Source organism: Indicator indicator, assembly GCF_027791375.1.
Source record: "Indicator indicator isolate 239-I01 chromosome W unlocalized genomic scaffold, UM_Iind_1.1 iindW_random_scaffold_59, whole genome shotgun sequence".
Lineage (NCBI taxonomy): Eukaryota > Metazoa > Chordata > Aves > Piciformes > Indicatoridae > Indicator > Indicator indicator.
In genome coordinates, this window is record NW_026539064.1 from 280,331 (window position 1) to 297,715 (window position 17,385).

The following is a 17,385-nucleotide window of genomic DNA, read 5'->3' on the forward strand; positions in this document are numbered from 1 at the left end:
TTAAATGCTATTTTAAGCTATATATTTCTAAGTTATGTTCACATGTCCCTCTGCTTACAAGGCCATTAAACAAAGTTTTTGTATGTCTGTGTCTTGTGAAGATAGGTGATGCACTGTCTCACTTTTTTTCCTGAGGATGCCCATTTTTGTTGGCTTTTTTGGCTACTTTAGTACATTAGGCTGGCTGCAGAAACTGTCAGGTCTAACATTACTATTAGTACAGCCTAAGCCAAAACCCCTTACTCTATACTGGAGAGTAAAAATGTGCTAGGACAAAGATTTAAGTTATCTCTAAATGTGTCTCTCAGAAGCTACAGTGTAGATAGTAGCTGAAACAACAACAAAAAAATCCTTTTCAACAAGGTATATAACAGGATGTGCTGGTTGGAAGCCTTAGACACTCTATGTAATGTCTGGTTTTGTTTAGATTAAATTCAGTCATGTCTGAGCCTTCTGTTGATATGTGGAGAGAAAAAGGCTCTTGATTCCTTGAGACTCTACTAGCTTCTCTCTTCTACTGATAAAAAGATGTAGAGGGATTCACTTTAAGTGTTTATGGTGCTGTTGTCTTCAAAGTGGCATGGCAGCTGATGAGCATGCTGTTCCCCAGAATGGAGTGGGAGGATGTAAGAAAGCAGAAGGTGGACTTGAAATCTTTGCTCTTCATGTAAACAGCTTTCATGAAACAACGTACTAGAACAAATTTGCCTGAGGGAGAATCAGAGGGTCAGTCTTTATCCAGTCTGGTGCAGTCCATATTTGACGCTAAGGATGTTTTCAGTTGCTCATGGTTGAACTTTGTGCTTTTGGTCCTGCCAGATCCCATGTAGTGAGGCCCCTTCCTGTTACTGTACCTTGTTCACCTTGCTTACTGTGACGGTTTGAAACTGTCTCTTTAATTTTTCTTTGCAAAGTTCAAGCAGAGAAAGCTAAAGAGTGTAAATAAGTCACTACTGGGTGTAGGAAAGCAAAATAATGATTGTTCTAAACACTTCCATTGGATAGATAGAAATGTTTAAGAGCTACTACTCAAAACAAAGTGGGGCAGTCTGCAGTCGGGGCAGCTTGCTGGGGTGTCTGGCTGCTGTTTCTTCTCTTCTGGCTGAAGATAACACACTGACCTTGGCGAGCTAAGTTAACAACTTTTCTGCTTTAACTAACTGCTTTCTGCCAGGGGGGTCTGGGGGGAGGCAGCCCCTGGGAGAGAGGCCCCTTTGGGAGGTCCCCTTTGGGGGGAAGCAAAGGGAACTTGGTTGTGCTTTTCTGTTGATTGTATATATTTGTAAATGTTGTGAATTTTGTATATTTGTACATATTCATTGCATTTCATCATAGATTGTAGATCTGCTTGTAAATACATCTTTCATTTGCTTCCAGACTGAGCTAGCCTGGTTATTGTTGGTGTGGGGGGAATTTCAGCTCACACTGACACACTTACCCACAACAAGAGTTTGAGTTGGTGGAGACTGTCTAGTTCTTTAGTTATCAGCAGTGATGGAGCTGATCTAATGTGCTAGTTGGGAATGAAGAGTGAGTGAGGGAGCCTCACCTCTAATAGGCAGTTGCTTTGGTATATTTAAACAACTTTGCATTGACTTTGAATTTGGAAGGCACCACAGTAGAAACTGACTTCTTAATTTGTTGATGGAAGTGTGGTAGAGGAAATGCAAAATCCAGACACAAATTCTTGTCCTTGACCTTTCCTAGACTTTGCTTGCTCTACAGTAAAGCTACTACAATGATGCTGGAGCTGATGTGCTGGGTTTACAGCCTGTTTGCTGAGAATCAAAGGCTTTTAAATGAATTCTTGGGTTGAAGTAGATGATGGTCTCTCTTCTGCCCATCATTCTAGTCTGACCAGACGGTTCTTTCCAGAGCTGCTGTTCTTCTTCCTACTGAATTATATTTGGAGAGTAAATTGTATACCACTCTCCTGATAGCTATGCTGAACAGTCTGGCCAGACACAAGTGTTTAATTTCAAAACTTTTTCAAGAAACTGCCTCCAAATGACCAAGCATTTCCTGGACTTGTATCCCAGACATGATCTGGTAGATGTGCTCAGCACATGCTGCTCTGAATGTGCCCCTAAATCAATGCAAGTACATCTTGGGCTATCATTTCCTTTAATCAACTTCTGCAAAGCAGTTGCTATATACTGCTGTATTTCAAGACTTACTCCTTTTCTCTTCTTCTTCACTTCCATTTTAATCAAAATCTGTTGCCAGCAGAACCACCTTGACATGTAAAGCTATTGCAGTGGTAGCTACAGTCAAATAGCTGGATGAATAGAACTGTCTGATGGGATTTGCTGTTGAGTTTTGTGCTGATTGTGGCATTGTGTGAGCAGCAAAGGGCTGAATCTCTGAAATGCAAAGGGTTGTAGGAAATGCAGGAGAAAGATCTAGGTGAGGGAGGTGGTGGTTGCACCTGGTAAATGTTAGTAGGGTATCTAGCAGCTCTGTGCTGCTGCTAGAAATCTAACAAGGCTATTTGTCTGCCAGGGGTTACATGACTGGTTCCTCCTGGCTTTACTGAGTTCCAGTAGCTGAATCCTGCTGAGTCTTTGGCGACTTGCTTGGGTATTGAAAAATATCTGCACTGTCTTCCCTTTGCTGTGCGCAAGTGCTGCTACAGCAGTTATAGTGACTGAGGAGAGATCTGGCCACAGCTCCAACCTCTTAACAGACAGTGGGGCATTACAGCCTCATCTGATAGCCTTGGGTTGTAGTGGTCCTCCCTACATGGGGTAGGCAAAGTGTTACACAGTGTGGAGAGCTGGAATTCTCCTCCCACACTGACAATAACCAGGCTAACTCAGTTCGGAAGCAGATGAGGCTGTATTTACAGGCAAAACTACAATCTATGATGAAATGCAATGAATATGTACAAATATACACTATTTACAAATATGTACAATCAACAGAAAAACACAACAAAGCTTCCCAGAGCAGGCAAAAGGGAAGAAAGCCAAGAAGCAGAGAGAGGTTTGTTAAACTTAGCATGTCAAGGTCAGTATGCAAGTATGTTATCTGCAGAAAAGAAGACTGCTCAGCAGAGAAGCACCAGACAGAAAGTCAGAGATAGACTGCCGGTACCTTGTTTTGAGTACTGACTCTTAAACATTTCTATCTCTCCAATGGAAGTGTTCAGAATAATCATTATTTTGCTTTCTTTCACCCAATAGTGATTTATTTACATTCTTTCACTTTTCTGCTCAAACTTTGTGAGAAGAAATTAAAGGTGTAGTCTTAAAACTATTACACAAAGGAGCCTTGTCGGAGGCACCCGTTGTCGGTTGCCAAACACACCGACACCAAGGAGCTTTTGCATCAACAACCACCAGCAACAACAACCTTTACTGACCACATTATGGTTTATATATCCTTCCTCCTGTGCCAAGCCTCCTTTTGCCCTTAAGCAATTGGCTTAGCCTTGTTGTCCAGGTGCCTCTCTCCTCTCCTTCCCCAAGCCGATGAATCCTCCCCCTTCTCCCTTTGTTATTCACAGATGTCCTTCCCTGGAGTTATTTACATTCCTCATTCAAGGCAGAGCTGCCTTTATATTCCACAGAGCCTGGCTTTCTGCTGGGAGGGTGAATGCCATAAATGTCCCCGGGTTAATACAGACTGCTCTCACAAGCAAGCCTCCTGCCACACACACAGATGGGAAGGAAAGTAACACAAAGAACCCTGTCTGGGTTGAGATAAGGAGTTTAATGAGATGATATGCTATACAGTTACTTTAGCAAAAGCACCAACAGAAGCCAGTAATAAAACGGTTCCCCCATCCAAGCATGTAGTTGCCAGCACAGCGGAACAGACCAACACTCCAAAACCGGAAACCAGAAGCAGCAACTGCAACAGGAAGCCTCTGCAAGTTAATTTTATTATTAATTATTAAAATTATTAATAACCGATTAATCACTATTTCTTATATTGATTCTAATGCACGGTTATGAAAACATATCCCATTACTGGTTTAGTATAAACAATTTGACCCAATTAGAATATTTACAGAATTAATTTATAATTAAGAGAACAAAGGGTGCAGTTCCACTGCTTCTCCACCAGATGGCAACTCGACAAGACACTTGGCAGCTGTAATTATGTACAGAGAAAGATCTACAATGTTATCAAGAGGCAATTCAAGCTGGAATATCACGCAGCTAGGCGTGGGTGCTTTGAACTGAATGATAGCGAGTGTTGCAGGTGAAGAGTCTCCAGGTAATGGCAAACAGGCCTGCATTCCTCTGCTATGGGAATAGAGAAGAAAGCGTTAGCAATGTCTATGGTAGCATACCATTTGGCCTCCTTGGATTCCAGCTCATATTGGAGTTCCATCATGTCTGGTACAGCTGCACTCATGGGCGGACTTACTTCGTTCAAGGCACGGAAATCAACTGTCAGATGCCATTCTCCATTCTGCTTTTGCACAGGCCAGATTGAACTGTTGAAAGGTGAATGAGTTTTGCTGATGACCTTCTGACTCTCCAACTGACGAATCAAGTTTTGAATGGGCACCAAAGAGTCACGGTTGGTTCTGTATTGTCTGTGATGCACAGTTTGAGAAGCAACCGGCAACTTCACATCCTCTATCTCATGATGTCCCACAACTGCAGATGCATCTGAAAGCTCAGGTCTAATGGACAACTTCAATTTTCCTCCATCAATTTCTACAGTTGCTATTCCAAAAGCCCATTTGTAACCCTTAGGGTCTTTAAAACGCCCTTCTCTCAGAAAATCAATTCCCAAAATACAAGGTGCATTAGGTCCCGTCGCAATAGTATGTTTCCTTGTGATGGTTTGAAACTGTCTTTTTAATTTTTCCTTGCAAAGTTCAGTACAGAGAAAGTGAAAGAATGTAAATAAGTCACTATTGGGTGTAAGAAAGCAAAATAACGATTGTTCTAAACACTTCCATTGGATAGATAGAAATGTTTAAGAACTATTACCCAAAACAAAGTAGGCACTCTGCACATTCTGCGTTCTGCAGTGGCGGCAGTTGCTGGGCTGTCTGGCTGCTGTTTCTTCTTCTCTTCTGGCTGAAGATAACACACTGACCTTGGCAGCTAAGTTAACAGCTTTCTGCTTAACTAACTCTGCTTCTCTGTCCAGGGGGGTCTGGGGGGGGAAGCTCCTGGGAGAGGGAGGCCCCTTTGGGAGGGTCCCCTTGGGGGGAAGCAAAGGGAGATCGATTGTGCTTTTTCTGTTGATTGTATATATTTGTGAATGTTGTGAATTTTGTATATTTGTACATATTCATTGCATTTCATTGTAGATTTTAGACTCTGCTTGTAAATACAGCTTTTCATTTGCTTCCAGACTGGGCTAGCCTGGTTATTGTCGGTGGGGGGGGAATTTCAGCTCACACCGACACATTCCTCCACTGTTTCCCAGTTAAACTTATATTAACCTCTATTTTGAACAACTCTTGAGATCCACCAGTGACCCCCCTGAATAGTTATAGCTTCTCCCCCTTGGTAATTTGATGGTATTATGTGCACTGAGCTCCTGTGTCAACCAAGGCCCTGTACATCTGAAATTTTTAAGTGCCAGGCCATTGAATGTACAAATCCCAATAGATTCTGTTATCTCCATTATCCCTTATCTCCCCCTGGCAGAAGGCAGGGCACCCCTAATTGTGGGGATTACTTCCACATGTACAGCTGGCACAATGTCCAGCACCAGAATTGGAATCACTGTTGGAGCTATCAGAATTGATCTGGGAAACTGAGGATGTGACATCCACACTTCTGGTATTGTTACCTTGGGATCTGCCACTCTACAGCTCCCGTAACCTCCTGAAAAGATCAGAAGTTGGTTGACCATCCCATCTGTTCATGTTCTCACCAAACCGATCACGCAGAGTTATCCAGATACTGCCGCGTGATTGCCTCTGCTGTCTGTTTTGGTTTGACCTGTTCTGGAATGGCCTTCTTGGAGGACATGTGTTTCTGACAGCTGAAATTTGTATCCATCTGGAGGAAGAGGAATCAGCATCATCCCCCTTCATCAAGTTGGATATGGAGGTTTTAAATTCCTCCTTCAGCTCATTCATGCAATTATCAATCTTTCCAGTCAGAGGTTCAGTGGCTGAAACCAAAGTACGTGCAAGACTATCCTCCAATTGCCTCATTTGGTCAGTGAAATGGCCAACAGTAGGAGGCACTCCACCATAATTTCTTGCCACAATCCTGCTTGCCAGAATAGTAGCATAATTAGGAGGAGCAAGCTTAATGAGCTTTTTGGCAAGGCCTGTTCCCACAGGAATTTCATCAGGATTCAGAGTCTCATGATCTCCATACATCACTTCTCTCACAGCAAACTCTCTCAGACGCTTGATTCCCTAATCTAATGTGGTCCAAGGCTTAGGGTTCCATGGTAAATCATCTCTGCTGGGGTACCTCATAAGGACTGCAAGTAAGAGGCATGCCCACAGAGAAACTTTACCAATGCACTTGCCTAGATGCCTGTCTATGCCCATATCCTTTGAGAGCGTCCCCAGCTGGGAGGCTGGCTTATCGCCTACCACCAATGCTGGGGCTCCCATATCAAAACACCTGGCTAGCCAAGACAGGACTGGCTCATTATCTCCTCTGATGTAATCCTTCCTCACATGTCTCATTTCCTGCCTGGGTGCATTCGCTGACTGTATGTCATCCTCATCATCATCATCATCCCGAGGTCACTGTCCCCATACTCCTACTGCAATCCTCCGTGCAATTTCCTGGAGTTCAGAGGCACTGCCAGCAGTTCCTAATTTACCAGGGTCTACATCCTGATCTACATCTCCATCATCCATGTGTGGTCTCAAGAGGTCTGCCAGACTTTTAAGGCTAACCTTCTCCTCCTCATCAGAAGGATCTTTCTTAACAGAGGGACCCTGAACAGACGGACCCTCACCTCCTTCTGCACCTTCTGCACCGTTTCATTCAGCATCTGCACCTTCTCCTGCAGCTCCTTTGCACTTTCTGGTGACAGTAGCAACCAAATTTACTGGCTGAACTTTCACATTCACAGTAGAGTCAGCAGGAGCAGGGAGAATCTCTGCAGAAACTGTGCAGAGGAATTCTGTGCAGGGTCAGAAGATACAGAGGGATTCTGTACAGAATTAGCAGGAACAGAAGGATCCTGTGCAGAGTCAGCAGGTACACTTTGAGACCCTGTGATGGTTTGAAACTGTCTTTTTAATTTTTCCTTGCAAAGTTCAAAACAGAGAAAGTGAAAGAGTGTAAATAAGTCACTATTGGGTGTAAGAAAGCAAAATACTGATTGTTCTAAACACTTCCATTGGATAGATAGAAATGTTTAAGAACTATTACCCAAAACAAAGTGGGGCACTCTGCACATTCTGTGTTCTGCAGTCGGGGCAGTTGCTGGGCTGTCTGGCTGCTGTTTTCTTCTTCTTCTCTTCTGGCTGAAGATAACACACACTGTCCTTGGCAGCTAAGTTAACAACTTTCTGCTCTAACTAACTCTGTGGAGAGATGGAACTCCAGAGAGGATTGAGTCAGACAACAGAACTCATTTCAAAAACAATCTTGTAAAAAACTGGGCCAAAGAGCACGGCATCGAGTGGATATTCCACATTCCCTACTATGCACCAGCTGCAGGAAGATCGAACGCTACAACGGTTTGCTGAAAACCACTCTCAAAGCTATGGGGGATGGATCTTTGAAGAACTGGGAGAAGCATTTAGCACAAGCAACCTGGTTAGTGAATAGTAGAGGTTCAGTGAATCGAGCTGGACCTGCCCAATCAGATTTGTTGCGAAGGGAGGAATGTGATAGAGTTCCTGTTATCAGAGAAAATAATCTGTTAGGCAAAACTGTTTGGGTATTTTCTCCTTCAGGAGAGGCCAAACCTGTCCGAGGGGTGGTTTCTGCTGAAGGTCCTGGTCACACCTATTGGGTGATGCAAGAAAATGGTGAAATTCAGTGTATTCCAGAAAGAAATCTAACTTTGGCTGAGAGAGGTTAAATTCAGACTGTTGCGCAGGTACAGCATCGCTCCCAAGAGGAGAGTCCCTGAGATCTACGGTGCACGAACCCTGAGAGCCCTGAGTCACCTGAGGGTCCCTGTTCCTTTATTTGCTCCATCTGCAAGGAAACAAGCTGTTTGCCGTTTTTCCTGTGATTTGACTCTTTTGAATCATCTATATCTGAGATAGCCGGAATGGATTATGATCTTTATTCACCTATTGTTGTAGATATTATTTTAGATTAGATAAATGGTAGTAGCAGCCAATGGAATTGTTTAGAAGGGGTGGACTGTGATGGTTTGAAACTGTCTTTTTAATTTTTCCTTGCAAAGTTCAAAACAGTGAAAGTGAAAGCGTGTAAATAAGTCACTATTGGGTGTAAGAAAGCAAAATACTGATTGTTCTAAACACTTCCATTGGGTCGATAGAAATGTTTAAGAACTATTACCCAAAACAAAGTGGGGCACTCTGCACATTCTGTGTTCTGCAGTCGGGGCAGTTGCTGGGCTGTCTGGCTGCTGTTTTCTTCTTCTTCTCTTCTGGCTGAAGATAACACACACTGTCCTTGGCAGCTAAGTTAACAACTTTCTGCTCTAACTAACTCTGCTTTCTGTCCAAGGGGGGTCTGGGGGGTAAACTCCTGGGAGAGAGAGGTCCCTTTGGGAAGGGTCCCCTTTGGGGGGAAGCAAAGGGAGATTGGTTATGATTTTCTGTTGAATATATCTATATTTGTAAATGTTGTGAATTTTGTATATTTGTACATATTCATTGCATTTCATCGTAGATTTTAGACTCTGCTTGTAAATACAGCTTTCATTTGCTTCCAGACTGGGCTGGCCTGGTTATTGTCTGGGGGGGGGGGAGAATTTCACTCACACTGACACAGACCCTACAGCTCTTGCTGCGTCCATATCAGCAGCAGAGGGTGAAGGAGACTGTGCCTCCTTAATGGCGCCTGCCTCAGTTGTCACAGCTGTTATCTTAGATTCTGGCACACTTCCGGGGCCTTTTGGCACAGGTCCTGCAGCTGCTGCTGCTTGCTCTGAGTCAAGGCTATCGGCAGCTTTCTCACAAGCCTTCTCTTCCCCGCACTTAACTGTGATCTCCTGGACACTGCAATCAGAATCAGAACCTAATTCCGAATCTCTCTGAGCTTTTCTATGTTTCCTCTTATATCTACGCAGGCTGCAAGAGCAAGTAGCCTTAGGTGTTTCCTTATGTATTTCTTGATACAGTGCTACCAGCATCCATATGTTTATTTCAAGAAACACCAAATTCAAGCTTAGCATAAAATATCTAGGGTACCATTGGTTCCAAAGACCCTCTGTAGATGTAAGAGGAATAATAAACTCAAATGCGTCTGCGAGCAGATTTATAGTTGAGCCATATCTTCTTAGCCCAATAAGACCACAACAGAAATCAACCACATTTAGTAACTTGTTCTTAACCCAAAGAAACAACTCATATGCCACATATCTCACAATCTTGTCTATCATCTAGGAAATGGCCCATCTGTAGATAATCGCACCGATAACACAGGAAATAGAATGACTCAGAATCCAAAACAGCTTCATTTTGCTTCCAAATCTGAGCAGAAATAAATCATACAAGCAATCGCCTCTCATTGGAACACCAAAAATAAAAATATATCAGTGTGAGCTGAAATCCCCCCACACCGACAATAACCAGGCTAGCTCAGTCTGGAAAGCAAATGAGAGCTGTATTTACAAGCAAATCTACAATCTATGATGAAATGCAATGAATATGTATAAATATACACAATTCACAACATTTACAAACATATACAATCAACAGAAAAGCACAACCAAGCTCCCTTTACTTCCCCCCAAAGGGGACCTTTCCCAAGGGGCCTCTCTCCCAGGGGCCTCCTCCCCCCAGACCCCCCTGGCAGAAAGCAGAGTTAGCTAAAAGCAAAGAGGCTGTTAACTTAGCTTGCCAAGGTCAGTGTGTTATCTCCAGCCAGAAAAGAAGAAGCAGCTGCAGCCAGACAGCCCAGCAAGAAAGCAAACTCCCCACTCCGACTGCCCCAACTCTGTTTTGAGTAGTGGTTCTTAAACATTTCTATCTATCCAATGGAAGTGTTTAGAACAATCATTATTTTGCCTTCTTACACCCAATAGTGACTTATTTACATTTTTTAGCTTTCTCTGCTTGAACTTTGAGAAGAAAAATTTAAAAGACAGTTTCAAACCATCACATGCCCCATCACAAACGTGCACAGATGTGATAGTCTGTCATCGGATTAGGTCTTTAAGTTTTATATTGTGTCATCTTCCCTGTGCTGATGGCCACAGTCTGAAGTTCATAAATAACTGCTGTCACTTCAATTATTATATCTATCTATCCTTAACAAATTCTGACTTGAAAAAAAGTTTCCAATGCATCATCTGAAGAAGCTCACATAATCACAGGTTGGAGGGGACCCTCAAAGGTCATCTTCTGCAACCCCCCCTGCAGGGAGCAAGGACATCGCCAACCAGATCAAGTTGCTCAGGGCCCCATCAAGTTTGACCTTTAATGTCTCCAGGGATGGGGCCTCAACCACATCTCTGAGCAACCTGGTCTAGTATTTCACCACTCTCATTGTAAAGAACTTCTTCCTAATGTCTAGTCTAAATCTATCCTGCTCTAGTTTAAAACCATAGACCCTTGTCCTATCAATACAAGCCCTTCCAGAAAGTCCTTCCCCAGCCTTCCTCTAAGTCCCCTTCAGATACTGAAATGCAGATATAAGGTCTCCCCAGAGCCTTCTCTTCTCCAGGCTGAACAGCCCCAACTCTCTCAGCCTGTCTTCACAGGAGAAGTGATCTAGCTCTCTGATCATCTTTGTGGCTCTCCTTTGGACCCATTCTAGCAGGTCCATGCTCTCCTTGTGTTGGGGGCTCCAGAGCTGGACACAGTACTCCAGGTGAGGTCTCGTCCACCATTACCTCCAAGTCCTTTTCTGCAGGTTTGCTCTCAATCCCATCATCCCTCAGCCTGTACTGATATCAAGGAGTGACCTGACCTAAGTACAGGACCTTGCACTTTGTGTTGTTGAACCTCATGAGATTCTCCTTAGCCCACTTCTCCTGCCTGTCTAGGTCCCTCTGGATGACATCCTGTCATTCAGTTTTATCAACTGCACCACTCAGCTTGGTATCATCTGCAAACTTGCTGAGGGTGCACTCAATCTCTCTATGACATTGATGAAGGTATTGAACAGCATTGGTCTCAATACAGACCCTTGAGGGACACCACTTGTCACCCGTCTCCATCTGGACATTGAGCTGTTGACCACTACGCTTTGTATGTGATCATCCAACCAGTTCCTTATCCACTGAACAGTCCACTGTGATGGAGAGGTTATTAATTTATGAATTATGAAAAATGATTATTAATAATTATTTAAAATTATTAATAACCAATTAATCACTATGTTTTAATATATAGATTCTAGTGCACGGTTGTGAAATACATACCATAATTGGTTTAGTATGTACAATTTTACCTCATTAGAATATTTATAGAATTAATTTCTAATTAAGGGAACAAAGGGTGCAGTTCCACTGCTTGTCCACCAGATGGTGACTTGACAAGACGGTTGGTGGTTTTAACTATATACAGAGAAAGATTTACAATGCTGTCAGAGGCAATTCAAGCTCGAATGTCATGCAGCTAAGCGCGGGTGCTTTGAACTGAAAATTAGCAAGCGTTGCACACGTGAAAAGATACACTATGACTTTGTAGCGAAGTAAGCTACTAGGCTTCGTTAGCTGGCTGCTACCTGCTTACTGTCTGCCCGGGGCTGGTCCATACCGGCCGGAGAAGGCCCCCGGGGCTGAGGCTGCATCTGAGTCGCTGGTGGGCTGCAGGGGGGGCTTCCCTCCAGATGGTGACTTTCTTTCTCCTCCCACTTCTGCGGAAGGGGTGAGACTTTCTGCCGATTGGCAGCTTCCCTTGGCAGTGTGGTCCCACAGCTCAACTGCAGGGGGCTGGCAGGGCCGGTACAGCTCCTGGACGGGGTCAGCCCTTGCAGAGTCGGTCTTCACTGTGAGATTTCAGGGAAGGGGTGCAGCTACACGGAGAGGTGGTTCCCCTTGGCTCAGCTCAGAGTGGAGCTGGCAATGACGAATATCATTGGCGACTGCTTCCAGTTTAAGGTTACGAGGCAGTCCTTGGCTTGAACTCAAAGGAGAAGACGGGACTCTCTCTCTCTCGAAGTCCCAACTTTATGTTGCCCTGGCAGCACAGGGCTGCGGAGCGGCGAAGTGGGCAGCTCTGTTTGTCTCCTGCGAATGGCGGGGTCACGCAGGGCAGCTGAGTGCAGTTCCTGCTTATATGAGCCAGTACACACGAAGGCATGGCTGCTCAGTCTGCTGCTTATAGCTGTAGCAGATATTGGACTGGCTTGGGCTAGTCCCTTCCCCTCTGGCCTAAAGCTTACCCTGGGGAGTCCAGTCCTCCTTAAGACACGGTGTGCTCTTCTTCCGATCGGCTGGGACTGGGCTTTCGACGCTGCCTTTCGTAGCTTCAGCGAAGGGATCTCCTTTGCAGATTCCTCAGTCAAACTGAGGCACAGCAGCCTTCCCGGGGTGCTGGCTTCTTCTCCGTGTTGCAGAGGCCACTAGCATGCATGTATGTGGGAGTGAGAAAACTTACAGGCAATGGCTTAAGCGCTACGAGCTTACAAAGCTTGAACGAAGCAAGAGCATACAAAGCTCTGGAGAACAAGGAGAGCAACTTGTTTACAAATGGGGTAATACTTATAAGGTTCTTGAGGCTGGATTTTGGCCAATGGGCAGTCTTGTCAACAACCTGCTTTAGCCTATAGAAAGCGTGAAGCTAGAATTATGCCCATACTTGGAAGAAGCATGAATACCTCATACGATGGGTGCATGTAGTTGTTTACCCCTTAGAAGGCAGGTTGGCGCCTGGGCCTTTGTCCCCCACTTCAGAAAGGAGGGTGGAAGAAGGGAACTTGCCCAAACATGTTGGGACAAGTTTTACAGTATTTGGGACATAATTCTGGGCATATGGCACCTTCACCACATCCACCCATCAAATCTGTATCTCTCCAGTTCTGAGAGAAGGATGTTGTGGGGGACCGTGTTATACACTTTACAGAAGTCCAGATAGATGACATCTGTTGGTCTTCCCTTGTCCACTGATGTAGTTACACCATTGTAGAAAGCCACTAGATTGGTCAGGCAGGACTTGCCTTTGGTGAAGCCATGCTGGCTGTCTCAAATCACCTCCCTGTCCTCCATGTACATAATTTCTAGGAGGATCTGTTCTATGACCTTCACAGAATCACAGAATGTCAGAGGTTGGAAGGGACCTCCAGAGATCATCAAGTCCAACCCCCCTGCCAAAAGCAGGATCACCTAGGGTAGTCCACACAGGAATGCATCCAGGTGAGTTTTGAAAGTCTGCAGAGAAAGAGATTCCACAACCGCCCTGGGCAGCTTGTTACAGTGCTCCGTCACCCTCACTGTAAAGAAGTTTCTCCTCATGCTGAGGTGAAACCTTCTATGTTCAAGTTTGCAGTGTCCCCAACACTGGTCAACAGGGCCCATGCTAGCACCACTTTCCTCTAAACATTCTGAGTTGACCTTCTTTTTGTTACAGGCAAGACTGATTTCTTCTCCCTTCTTGCCAAGTTGTTTGCATCCAAAATTCATGAATGTGTTAGCTCTGATTCTGCTGTTATGGTTGCCTTTTTCAGGACTATCTTACTGAGTGTAATCTCTTTGCTTAATGAGCCGAACACATTCTCTCCTGCCAATGTGGATGCATCAGTCATGTTCAGGAAATGGAGGGACAGTAAAGGAAAAGACAAGCAGTATGCTGAAATCATAAGGTAAGCTTTGCCATGTGTGATGCTGTGCTACTGGCCTCCTGCTTTGAATCCTATGAAACAGGTTGCTTGCAGAATTTGCTGAAACCAGCTTCTTGCTGTGGTTGTTCCTTTGGAAATTAATTTTATTCCAAGTCCATGCTTCTGGTCCTTATAGGATTTTCAGCACACCAAAGCAATGAAAACTTTGGAGCAGGAGGACTAGGCTGATCTGTCTTTGAATTGTTCTTTTTTAGACTATTTTGGCACAATGCTCTGCAAAACCTGTTGGCTGCTAGTAAATACCAAAGTCCCTGCTTGCCTTTGAGTGCTCTTGCATTGCTTGGGATGTGATTCAAACTGACTGCATCCTACTAATTCTGTGCTTAATGCATTCATGAATCATAATCTTGTCCCTCCAATTTGGAGGACTATCAGGAGGATTTGGTAAGCACTCGCAAAACTGATTTTTATTAGCTAGCAGCACTGTTCAGTCTTGACTGTCCTTTGCTGAGAAGTTCATGGTTCATCAAGTACTGCAGGGAGATGATGTAAATTTCAGATAGGGTTTCTGTGGAGTGGTGTCTAGGTAGCTCATGCTGCAGTGGGATCACTGTCATGCTTGCCTGGGGCAAGACCATATATGCATTGACTGCTAGTTGGGCATGCAGGATATACCCCTGGTTGGACCTATTCAGGGCAGTCAGTCAGTAGCCTGAGATGTGTAAAGAACCTTGCTCTGTGGTTATCTTAATCCCCTCCAGCTCCTTTGGCTTCAGTGGAGCTGAATGTACTCCATGAACAGAGTATGGCAGACTGATGAACAGGTGGGTGGGGGTGAAGGGACAGACTGCTATCTGTTCCTCTCCCTGCTGGGAGCAACACCAGGCCAGCAGCAGTTCACAGCCCAAGTGCTGCTAGGAGGCAGTAGCCAGAGTCTGTCCTGGGGTGATGGGAAACACTTGTTTCCTGCTACCTCCAGGCAGTGCTAGGGTTATGGCTATATTTCAGGGTGCAGCCATGTGCTCAAGATGCTCTTACTCTACAGTGGGAGCAGCCAAATGCTTGTGGGAATTGTAGTTTTGAGCATGCTGGGGTAGAGTCATCAGTGGTGGAGGGTGTCTATGGATGATATCTCTGAACCTACCTATAAGTCATCTTAGGAAATCTCTGAACATCCCTTCTGTAACAAATGTAATGAAAATTGCTCTCTGAGCTCTGGAAGGTCTCTAATGTAGACTCCTGTAGAATAACTGATTCCATATGTTGCTGAGAGCATGTGTGCTACAAACACCCTTGGAGCACTCCCAAGCCCACAGCTACAGAACTAAATATATTTCTAGTGCTTCTTGTGGTGCTTCAGTCAACCATCAGCTCCCCTAACTCAGCTGCCAGGAGGGCTGGTCTGGGGCTGGTTAGGAGTTGGGGAGTTGAGCCATGCTGCTGCCAGCGCACAACCATGCTCATGTTGATGTGTCCTCCCTGCAGGAAACAGGTTTTGGCTACAAAAGCTGAGGCAGAGAAGGATGATGTGAAGGTCCCCACTACCCTGGCAGAGTACTGCATCAAAACTAAAGTGCCTTCCAATGACAACAGTTCAGATTTACTTTATGACGACTTGTATGATGATGACATTGATGATGAAGATGAGGAGGAGGAGGATGCCGACTGTTGCGATGACGATGATTCTGGCAATGAAGAATCGTGACCTGCTCCCTCTGCCCCTATATTGCCCTGCCAACTCAGGCCTGAAGGGAGCAGCAGTAACCTAGCAGCAGTCCAGCAAAAACATGTGCTGGGGATAAAAAAAAAATCTTATCTCCTGCTGTCTTCTGTTTTATGGATCTGTTTGCTTCTTTTGTATGGACCTCTTAGAGACCCTCCACAGAATGTCTGAATTCTTGCATTTTTAACCCTTTCATCATTATCATTTATTTTTAAACAAACAAACAAACAAACTCCCTTTTCCACTTCTCTATGAAATGCTCACAACAAAACAGGTTTGCTTGTGTTTAGGTTCTTGAATTAAATACAGTCTTGCATTGAGATGTGCAATATATTTAAAGCTGGAACCATCCCATTGGAAGCTGGGTTTTGAGGAGCTCAAGTGCTACATTTACTGGGAAGAAAAAAGTCCACACAAAGCAAATCATCAAGGTTTAGCTGCTCCATTTACAATAATAGTGTTTGTACATTTGTTTAGCCTTGGTGGTGCTGGCTTTTCCTTTATAAGGTATGGGGCAGAGAGTATAAAGCTACTGTGTGTTGAGCTTGATGGGATGTTACTGAAAGGTACAGTATTCCTTTTCAGCCTGCTCAGTTAGGAAATAGCTGGCCCCTGGAGCCCCAGAGTACACAATTGACTTTGTCTCTGAAAAAGGCTTGTGATATGAATCCTAAAATAAACACTTAACGTATATACAACTGAGCCCTGGGTTGCCTTTTTTTTTTTTGCCCCAGACTAGGTTGAGGTTGAAAAATTTCAGTTTAGCTATGCTGCTGAGATTTGTTGCCAGATGCCCCTCTCCTGAGGGAGGAGAACAGATGTGCATCCTGCTGCCCAATGGGCCAGCATTTATCCCAAACTTGGGTTTTGGCAGTGGGAGAGACCAATAGCCTCCTGCCCTAGTGCTCATTAGCAGTCCTTGCTTCCTGCAGCCTAAGTCTGGTGCTGGCTTGAGCCTTCTTTCTGTTGCTTAAGTAGGTAATATGTTGGTAAATGCAGATTGCTGTAGCTCTGTGGGATTGGCAGAAATCAAAGCTGCCTTTGGTGCCTACCTGGGGTGGCCAGGCTGTCCCTGTGCCTGCAGTGCCTGCTGGGGCATGGGGCAAAGGGGATGGATGTGTGCTGGGCTCTCCCCTGGCTGGCTGGAGCATGGGTGAGTGTGTGCAGCACCCCAGGAGAAGGGTACATAGTGCTTTCAGGCTGAAAGAGAAGGCCAGTGGTAAGATTTGATGGGGTATTTAGCAGCATGCTTCAGTTGGTGCATTGAGCTCAGCCTTCTGCATGTTTTTGAGAGCTCCTGGTAGAGCTTAGGGCCCTCCCTCATGGGCAGAAGGGATCCTGCATGCAGACACTGCAGAACCCTCTTCTTCAGTCCCTCAACACCTTCACCCTGATGCAGTGTGCTGCTCTTGTTCATCTGTGGTCCAGTGACCTGAATTCAACTTTTGCATGATTCCTTGATAAGTAGCCAGCTCTGTTTTCATGTGCTAAGCCCTGGAACCTCAAAGAGCAGATCTGAGATGGTGGCTCTGCTTGGATGAGACCCTCCATTCCCACAGGTAGAGAGGCAGTTACCCTGATAAGAGCATCAGGCTTGGCATTTGTTTATGCCTCTCCATTGCATCTGTCAAGGTTTTCAGTGGTATGTCACCAGTTGTGGTCTCTTGAAGGGCATTTTGGTGGGGGCAAACTTTGTTCTGCAATCAGCTTGGGGGCTGTGGCCTGGGAGTAGGATGAAAGTGAGCAAGCTCAAAGTGTGCTGCCTGGTGGGACATGAGGGGAAGGCAGCCCTTGGGGAGGAAGGCTGGTGGGGCTCTGAAGTGAGCAAGGCTCAGGGAT

General features: G+C 45.0%; 1 protein-coding gene across 1 annotated transcript in view; it reads left to right on the forward strand.

Annotated features, from left to right (window-relative positions):
* Positions 1-15,528, forward strand: part of LOC128979902 (ubiquitin-conjugating enzyme E2 R2) — a 222,663-nt gene extending 207,135 nt beyond the window's left edge. Inside the window, exons 4-5 of the mRNA XM_054398299.1 lie at positions 13,710-13,844; positions 15,309-15,528. Of these exons, the coding sequence (XP_054254274.1) occupies positions 13,710-13,844; positions 15,309-15,528 (355 nt within the window). The remainder of the gene's footprint in view (positions 1-13,709; positions 13,845-15,308) is intronic.
* Positions 15,529-17,385: the final 1,857 nt, after the last annotated feature.